We start from the raw sequence: 9,187 nt of genomic DNA, 5'->3' as shown, positions 1-9,187 counted from the left end.
TCCTGTTGTTCCCCAAGATTCTGAGGGTAAAAATCAAAGTTATAACAGCCACCGGCCCTGCCTGGCCTCCCCGTCACCTCCCTCCCCCTCCTCACTCTGCTCCAGCCGCATGGGCCTCCTCGCTATTCTTCCGATGCACCAGGCGTGGTCCTGCCCCAGGGCCTTTGCATGGCCTGTGCCTCTGTCCAGTCCCCTCCTCCCCTAGACCTTCTCCCTCCCACCCCCAGTCTCTACCTTCACGCCAGCCTCCCCTCCTCCAGAACTCCCTATTGAAACTGCAGCCCCTGCCACACTCCGCATCTGACTTTACTGGTTTTTTTTTTCTCTGTCACTTATCACTGTCTGAAGTCTTTTTAGATTTGTTTTTTATTTGTTTTGAGTCAGGTCTGGCTCTGTTGCACAGGCTGGAGTGCAGCGGTGTGGTCACAGCGACCTGGGCTCAAGCGATCCTCTTGTCTCAGCTTCTTGGGTAGCTGGGATGACAGGTGTGCACCACTACACCCGGCACATTTTAAAAATGTTTGTGGAGACGGGGACTTGCTATGTCACCCAGGCTGGTCTCAAGCAATCCTCCCACCTCAGCCTCCCAAAGCACTGGGATTACAGGCATGAGCCACCGCACCTGGCCTGGTTTAGCTTTTGAAAAAAAATCTTTCTTGTGCTTACTGCGGCATCCCCAGTGCCTGGTGCACGGTGACATTGGGTGATGGCTGGGTGTTGGGCCACAGGACTGGTGTGTGAGGTGCTGCCTAGAGATGGGGTGCCCTGGTGATCTGGGAGTGATCTGGGGAGCCCGGGCTGGAGATGGGGAGGGTAGCTACTGCAGCTCCTGCCCTGGCCCCGCACTTCTGTCCCCGGGGGGTGGCGCTGGCCCAGGCTGTCCCATCCCATGGCTCAGGGTCCCTCCTGCTGCACTGGGCCAGCCGTGCTTGCCAGTCCCAGCGGGTCCTCGGTCCCGTGACAGCCTCCTTGCTCAGAGCTCTTGGGCAATGCGACTGGGTTGGACAGAGCAGATGCTGGCCGTGCGTCCGCAGGGGACAGGCACAGGGCCTGGGGTCTGTGGGGAAGTGAGGAACGGGCTGACGATGATGACACGCCCAGCATCAGCCCACCTCCACACGAGGGCCCCACCAGCACCTGGCCCGGGACCCACCCTCCCTCCAGAACCTGTCACTGTGCCCCGGACGGTAGGACTGGTGATGGGTCTGAAAAGCAGCTCCATCCACTCCTGGCCGTGCGAACTTGGGGACCTGGCTTCCTGCCTGAGCCCCGGTTTCCCTCTCTGTAGAATGGGCTGACAGCCGTGCCCGAGGTCCAGGGCGTAATGGAGAGGGGAGCGCTCACATGGCGGGCACATGGTGAGAGGAGACCAGGCTTGCGGGAGCTGCCGCTATTTGTTATTTCCAGGGGACTGGGAGCCTGCAGAGTGGGCAGCTCTGCTGATGGGGATTAGGATCAGCAGAGAGATTTACACTCATCTTACAGAGTCAGCGGCCCTGCAGGCACCCACAGCCTCGCAGCCTGTGAACCTCAGAGTCCCCCATGCTCAATTCATAGACGGGAGACTGAAGCCCCAGGAGGGGAGGAGGGCCCCGCCCCTAGCCTGAGAAATGCTTGGGTCACCTCCTGCCTGACACTGGGGGCCGGTCTGCTGCCAGCAGGACGGGTGGCGATGGGGTGGGGGATGGGATGGGGGCAGGGGACCCAGCAGCCTGTCTCTCTGGTCCTGCTCCCCAGTGGTGGTGGCCTGGCCTGACCACGGTTGCTCCATGACCTTCACCTAGGCCAAGGCGTGGTGGCTGTCACCAGGGCACATCCCCGGTTCTCGGGTCGGGCGGAGGAGGGGGCCCGGGAGGGCAGCAGGCTCAGGCCGGCGGCCAGGCCCTGTCCAGAGCCTGTGCGTGTTCCTTGGCCAGCAGCCGCAGGGACGCCTCTTCCAGGGCGAAGCCATCTGCGAAGGTGGGACCAAAGGCATGAGGCCCGAAGGACGCTTGCAGCCCTGGGCCCGGGCCCAGGAGGCGGGGGAGGCCTGGGACGGCCGGCGGTCCGGGGCCCAACCAGGGCTCCAGGGGCAGCGACATGGCCGGGGGGCGAGCGAACGGCAGTGCTGGGGCCTCGGGTAGTCTCGGAGCTGCCATGGCACCCGAGCCTGACTCCAGCCGCTCCTGGCGGCGCCACTTGGCCCGGCGGTTCTGGAACCACACCTGGAGGGTGTGAGAGGGAAGGGGGGGTGCTGTGAACTCAGCTGCTCCCCGCCACTCCTTGGAGCCCCTCTGCACACCCCAGCCCTGGGGGTACTGCCTCCCCTCTGACCCGACTCCCACCTGCTGCTTTGCTGTTCCGCCCCAAGACGACGAGGATCTCCGAAGCGTTCCCTAAGCCCAGGCTCCCTCCAACTCCTCACTCCCCTCCTTGGCCTCCCTTGGCCCGTAGCAAGTAGCCTGAGCTGCCCAACGTGGCATTCAAGGCCTTCAAAAGCGTTGTTACCTGCACCATTCCCTGCCTCCTCCTTCGCCCACTTTACACCCAGCTCAAGAGAAACGCCTCCAACTTAACCCCTCCACGTCTTTGCACACACTGTTCAGGATGCGTAGAAAAACACCCCTTTTCCTTCCCAGCTGGCACACTCCTACTCAAATGTCAAAACCTCAGCTCCCACACCCCCTCCTCCAGGAAGCCTTCCTAGCTTCTCTTCTGCTCTTGCGCCAGGAGGGTCAGGATCTTGCTTCGCCTCCCTCCCTAGGTTGCGAAAGATGTGTGTGTTGGGGGGGTGCCCTCACCTGCACGCGCACCTCGGGTAGGTGCACCTTGGCCGCCAGCTCCTCACGGCTGTACACATCCGGGTAGTGAGAGGCCTCGAACGCCCGCTCCAGCTGGTGCAGCTGGTAGGTGGTGAAGGTGGTGCGGTTCCTCCGGTGCTTCTTCTTGGGGGCCTCCTCGCCGGGCCCCAGACCCCCACCCTCGGCTGCCGGCCCCTCGCCCGGGCTCAGGAACATGGCTCCCACCTGGCGGGATGGCAGCGGGACAGATGGCGGGGAGACGGCCGGCGGGGCTACCAGCAGGGACAGGGCAGGGGAGCCCCAGGCTTGCCTCCCGGCTCCGGGGAAATCTGTTCCCTCCACTGGGGCCGGCATGTGCTCTGCATCCCCGGGCTGTCCTCCTCGGGCTTGGGGGGGTCTCCTGCTGTGCCTCTGTCTGCTCTTCCTTCTCTCTGTGTGTGTCACCTTCCCTGTTTTCTCTTCCCCTCTCTGTGGCTGTCACGGCCTGTGTGTGTGTGTGGCGGGGGGGCGGTGTCAAGGGTGTCCCCCCCCCCTCCAGGAAGGCAGGATCCCTTCTCATGCCCTAAGCCCTCCACCCTGGGGGGATCTCTGCCCCCACCACCTCCTACCTAGGCCCACCAGTGCCCACCCCGCACTCACCGCCCACGGCAGCCCCTCCGTCGATCTCCACGGGACACCTGCCCCAGCGGGCCCGGCGCCGAGTCTGCTGTGGCCTGGCCCTGCCAGAGCCGAGCCAGGTCGGGGTTGGGTGGGGAAGGATTAGCTCAAGGTGATTAATTGAGGCGGCCCCTCCCACTCGGTCCTGGGCTGTTCTGAGCCAGGAGGGAGGGCAGGGAGGGCAGGGTGGGCAGAGGGCTGGGGCTCTAAGTGGGTGGCTGGGGGATAGTCTTACAGGCTCCACTGCCCCTCGCCATAAGATGGCAAGGGCCTGTCCCTCTCTGGGCCTCAGTTTCCCTAGCTGTAAAACTGCCACACTAGGACCTACCCTGGGGGGATTTCAGCTTCTCAGAGCATCGCACAGAAATTGGCATACAGGGGGCACTTAATGAACGCCCACTTTTAATATTTTTATCTGCTGGGGGCAAAAAAAGGTGTCTTAGAACTCACAGATGTCAGAGGCGGTTGGGGAAGCTGAGGTCCAGAGGTGAAGGCACTGCAGTTGGCTCCTCTGGACACAAGGGGTAGGGACCCTTTTAGCTGGGTCTTGAGGTATGAATAGAAGTTCAGCATTCACAGCCAGGCGCAGTGGCTCACGCCTGTAACCCCAGCACTTTGGGAGGCCGAGGCGGGTGGATCACCTGAGGTCCTGAGTTTGAGACCAGCCTGACCAACAAGGCAAAACCCTGTCTACTAAAAATACAAAAATTAGCCGGGCGTGGTAGTGGGTGCCTATAAATCCCAGCTACTTGGGAGGCTGAGGCAGGAGAATTGCTTGAACCTGGTGGGGTGGAGCTTACAGTGAGCCAAGATCGTGCCATTGCACTCCAGCCTGGGCGACAGAGTGAAACTCCGTCTCAAAAAAACAAAAACAAAAAACAACAACAACAAAAAAGGAAAACAGAAGTTCACCATTCAGTAAACATTTATTGAGCACTTACTGTGTACCAGGCACTGCTCACAGCAGTAGTGACCAAAACAGACAGAAGTCACGGGGCTGACTTTCTAGCAGGGCAGACAGACAACCAACGACTGTGTTAAAATGCACAGCACGAGCCTACGGAGAAAACCCACAGGGGAGGGGCCCGTGGGGGTAAGGTGGGTCACTCTTTCATTTAGTTTTAGATTTTGTTTTTTTTTTTTTGAGACAGAGTCCCACTCTGTCGCCCAGGCTGGAGTGCCGTGGCGTGATCTCAGCTCACTGCAACCCCCGCCTCCCAGGTTCAAGCAATTCTCCTGCCTCAGCCGCCTGAGTAGCTGGGATTACAGACACCTGCAACCACGCCTGGCTAATTTTTGTATTTTTTAGTAGAGACGGGGTTTCACCATGTTAGCCAGGATGGTCTCGATCTCCTGACCTTGTGATCCGCCCGCCTCAGCCTCCCAAAGTGCTGGGATTACAGGCGTGAGCCACCCCGCCTGGCCTATTTTTGTTTTGTTTTGTTTTTTTTTTGAGAAGGAGTCTCACTCTGTTGCCTAGGCTGGAGTGCAGTGGTGAGATCTCGGCTCACTGCAACCTCCGCCTCCCAGGTTCAAGCGATTCTCCTGCCTCAGCCTCCTGAGTAGCTGGGATTACAGGTGCGCCACCAAACCCAGGTGATTTTTGTATTTTTACTGAAGATGGGGTTTCACCATGTTGGCCAGGCTGGTCTTGAACTCCTGACCTCAGGTGATCCTCTCGCCTTGGCCTCCCAAAGTGCTGGAGTTCCAGGCGTGAGCCACTGTGACCGATTGGGTTGCTACGTTAAGGAAGGTGGTGAGAATGGAAGATGGAGTGCAAAGATGCAAGTTCTGGGCATGTGGGGTGTGAAGGATGGAGTGCTGGGGAAGCATGGGAGGTTGTGGAGCAGGGACACAGTGGCATTTTATACAAACATCAATGACGAGCAGCTGAGAAACTAGGGGCAGGTGCCGGGCAGGCGCGGCTACAGGGCCCGGTGAGGCCAAGGGCCGGGGGGATGGGGAGGACAGAAGGGTGGGGGTAGCGATTCCAGAGGAAGGAAGTTGGAGAGAGGCAGGGTGTGGGCGTGGAGGTGCAAGGGTGATGTGCAGGCCCATTCTGGGCTGCGAGGTGGGACTGTTTTGGAGGCGGAGGCCTGAGAGGTGGAGCGGGCTCCAGGGGAAGCCCCAGAGACCAGTGCCCCCCAAGTCCAAGGAGCCAGGGCGCTCAGGCAGGGGAGCGCCCTGGACAAGGAAAGGAGAGCGTACTCCAGGGGCAGTGGGAAGGGGAGATGAGGGGAGGCCTGATTTAGTGACACGGAGGACAAGGGGGAGGTGACTGTGGTGGAGTGAGGGGGAGACCCAGGCCTGTGCATGGGCGAAGGGGCCAGTGCAAAGTGAACTAGAGACCCTTCCGCAATGTTGGCACGTTGGCTTTGAAGGGAGAGACACACAAAGAGAGACAGAGACAGAGAAAGGCGTGACACACACCACACACACACACGAGAAACCAGGTGCCCAGGCCCCAGAGGAGTCCCGGTCAGATCCCAGGGGGCAGGTGGCTTCGCCCAGGATCCGGGCGTAGGGGTGTAGCTCCCCCATCCCAGGGGCCAAGTGCAGGTGGGCAAGGTGCAGAGGGACACAGGGGTTCAAGCCCGGGCCAGAGGGGCGGCTGCAGCTTCTGAGGCTCCTGGTGCCTCACCTGGCCTCAGCTGCCCATCGGCAAGGTGGGCCCACGAGGCTCTGTGTCCAGGGTGGAGCCAGGCCTGTCACCCATCGAAGGACAGGGCTGCGGGCTGGGGAGAGAGAATTCTCCTGATCGCTTCATCACTTTAGAGCACTAACGAGCTGCTTCAGGTCTCAGGCCCCAATTAGCTAATTGGCCAGTGTGGGTTAAGAGGCCCCAGGAAGGATCGTGGCGTGAGGTGCAGGGGGGACTTTGGGCGACTTAGCCGGACCGGCAGAAGCTGCAGACGCTGTGTCAGCTTAGAGGTCCGGATTAGGAGCGTGGGCCGGGTGGGCAGGGCCAAGGGGACAGGTGGCCCCCTGCAGCGGATTAGGCAGAGGCCGGGCCACTCCGGGCCTTTCCAGCCTCCACCTTTCAATTTTCCCCCAGAAAGAACCACTAACCTGCCTCAGGTGCTGCTGGGGAAGGTGAGGCCCGAGAGTGCGCAGGGCTTTAAGGGGGCCACATAGGAGGTCGGTGTGACCTTGGGACATTTCTGTGTCTCAGCTCAGGCCTGAGAGTCCTGGGGTGGGGTCCGTGCCCAGCCTGGCCAGAGAACCGTCTCCGTGTATCCTCAAGGCTGGCTCCATGGGAAACTCAGCTGAGAGCAGGCGTTGGACCGTCCCAGCAATAATGGAGCACCAGCTGTATGCCTGCCTTCTAGGTGCCCCCTCCCTTCACTGCTGTGGGCCCTTGGGGCCCTCACGCCCCTCTGGGAAAAGGTGTCCGTTGGCTGGAGGAAGCTGCTGAGGCCCAGAGAGGGTAAAAGCTTTCCCAGTAGGGGCCACCTCGCCCCTGTTTGCCCAGGACTTTCCCCGTTTTAGCACTAAAGTCCCACACCCTGGAACAGCCCTCAGCCCTGAGCAAACCAGGGTGGTCACCCCAGGGCCAGCGTCACACAGCTGGGGGACGAGTCAGGATCGAACCTGTGTGCGCAAAGTGGATCCCCAGCCCACTGTGCCAGAGTGGACGGGAGGGCCAGTGTTTCCCTGCCATTCTGTCCCCCAGAGTCACTGGGTCAGCCTGCTAGGTCCCTGGACATTTGGACTGCCTCTGTCCAAGGACAGTGTCACCTGAGAGCTGTCACTGCAGAAGCTGTGGTGATACTCAGTGCCCAGAGGGCCAGCACACAGTCAGCCTGAGACAGCGGCCAGGGCGCCCGTGCTGCACAACTCCCGGGCCAGCTTCTTGGCCAACTTGCGGAAGGGTGCCCAGCGGGCGGGCTCTACCTCCCAGCAGCTGCTCATGAGGACATGCACAGGGCCTGGACAGCCCTTGGGGGCTCCATGCGGTACCCCTTCTCCACGGCTTCTGACACCACCTTCAGCCTGGCTTTGTTAAGTGAAGAGGAGAGGTGAATGGATGTGTGAATGGATGGTGGGTGGGTAGGTGGATGGAGGGATGGATGAATGGGTGGGTAGATCAACAGAACAGTGGATGGAGAGATGGATGAATAGAGTGGATGGGTGGGTGGATGAATGGATGAATGGATGGGTAGATGGATGGACATGGGAATGCGTGGGGGACGGATAGGTGGGGAGATGGATAGATAAGTGGATGGGTTGGTGGATGGATGCATGCATGGATGGGTGGGGACAGGAGGATGGGTGGGTGGGTGGATGGATGAAAGGATGGATGGGTGTGTGGATGGATGATGGGTAGATAAATGGGTGGACAGATGTGTGGGCGGATGGTAGGTGGATGGACGGATGGATGGATGGGTGGACAGGTGGATGGATGCATGGGTGGATGGATGAGTGGATGGTGGATGTGTGGGTGGATGGATGATGGTGGATGAGTAGATGGTGAGTGGATGGATGGGTGGATGGATGGATGGATGGATGAACAGGTGGATGGGTGGATGGATGAGTGGATAGTAGGTGGATGGGTGGGTGGATGGGTGAGTGGACAGGCAGATGTGTGGGTGGATGGACACATGGATGGTGGATGAGTGGATGGTGGGTGGATGGGTGGACACATGGGCGGATGGATGAATAGGTGCGTGCATGGGTGGATGGGTGGGTGTATGGATGGATGGATGGGTGGACGGACAGGTGGATGGGTGGATGGATGCATGGGTAGATGGATGAGTGGATGGTGGGTGGATGGTGGGTGGATGGATGGGTGGATGGATGGGTGGATGGATGAGTGGATGGATGAGTGGATGGTGACTGGGTGGGTGGATGGATGGGTGGATGGATGGGTGGATGGTGGGTGGATGGATGGGTGGATGGATGAGTGGATGGCGGGTGGATGGATGAGTGGATGGTGACTGGGTGGGTGGATGGATGAGTGGATGGATGAGTGGATGGTGACTGGGTGGGTGGATGGATGGGTGGATGGATGAGTGGATGGATGAGTGGATGGTGACTGGGTGGGTGGATGGATGGGTGGATGGATGGGTGGATGGATGAGTGGATGGATGAGTGGATGGTGACTGGGTGGGTGGATGGATGGGTGGATGGATGAGTGGATGGATGAGTGGATGGTGACTGGGTGGGTGGATGGATGGGTGGATGGATGGGTGGATGGATGAGTGGATGGATGAGTGGATGGTGACTGGGTGGGTGGATGGATGGGTGGATGGATGAGTGGATGGATGAGTGGATGGTGACTGGGTGGGTGGATGGATGGGTGGATGGATGAGTGGATGGATGAGTGGATGGTGACTGGGTGGGTGGATGGTGGGTGGATGGATGGGTGGATGGATGGGTGGGTGATGGGTGAGATGTTCACGATTGGTTCAGGCCATCATGAAAGAAGCAGAAGTGAGAGACATGCAGAAGTGGGAGAGGCTGGAGTGGGAAGAGAGGGGAACGAAGCCTGGGCTGTGGACCCAGACAGGCCCAGATTCAAATCCAGGCTCTACCATATCTTCTTGGGGCAACCCAGTGTGAGCAACCTGCCCTCTCTGGGCTTCAATATCCACATCTGTGAAATGGGTGTAATCTTGGCACTCACCTCCAATGGCAATTTGGGGATTTGACCTGAAAGCACTCAACATGGGGCCTGGCGGTGAATGGGGGAGGCAGGAGAAGGAGGAGGGAGGCCTCCCCAGGCCATCCCTAAACGGGGCTGCTGCCAC

The 9,187-nt window shown here is 60.0% G+C and overlaps 1 protein-coding gene across 2 annotated transcripts; it reads right to left on the bottom strand.

The window, feature by feature from the left end:
• Positions 1-351: 351 nt before the first annotated feature.
• On the bottom strand, positions 352-3,670 carry RAX2 (retina and anterior neural fold homeobox 2). 2 transcript variants are annotated; one of them, XM_004091072.2, is made up of 3 exons: positions 3,420-3,670; positions 2,781-3,005; positions 352-2,204 (listed from the first exon to the last, which is right to left on the bottom strand). In XM_004091072.2, the coding sequence occupies exons 2-3, from the start codon at positions 2,994-2,996 to the stop codon at positions 1,866-1,868; spliced, it is 555 nt and encodes a 184-aa protein (XP_004091120.2). In that variant the 5' UTR covers positions 2,997-3,005; positions 3,420-3,670; the 3' UTR covers positions 352-1,865. The 2 variants fall into 2 exon arrangements, with proteins under 2 accessions (XP_004091120.2, XP_030652071.1); XM_030796211.1 differs by lacking the exon at positions 3,420-3,670 and having other exon boundaries at positions 2,781-3,264.
• Between the last annotated feature and the right edge of the window lie 5,517 nt (positions 3,671-9,187).

The sequence above is a fragment of the Nomascus leucogenys genome, chromosome 17, assembly GCF_006542625.1.
Source record: "Nomascus leucogenys isolate Asia chromosome 17, Asia_NLE_v1, whole genome shotgun sequence".
In the NCBI taxonomy this organism is placed as follows: domain Eukaryota; kingdom Metazoa; phylum Chordata; class Mammalia; order Primates; family Hylobatidae; genus Nomascus; species Nomascus leucogenys.
Note: the sequence above shows the minus strand (reverse complement) of the source record. Positions and strands in the feature narration are given on the sequence as shown.

Coding starts and splice junctions, on each gene's coding strand:
- RAX2 (XM_030796211.1), bottom strand. CDS start 3,134: ATGCCGGCCCCAGTGGAGGGAACAGATTTCCCCGGAGCCGGGAGGCAA. Junction 2,205..2,780: donor TACCCGAGGTGCGCGTGCAG/GTGAGGGCACCC, acceptor CACACCCTCCAG/GTGTGGTTCCAGAACCGCCG.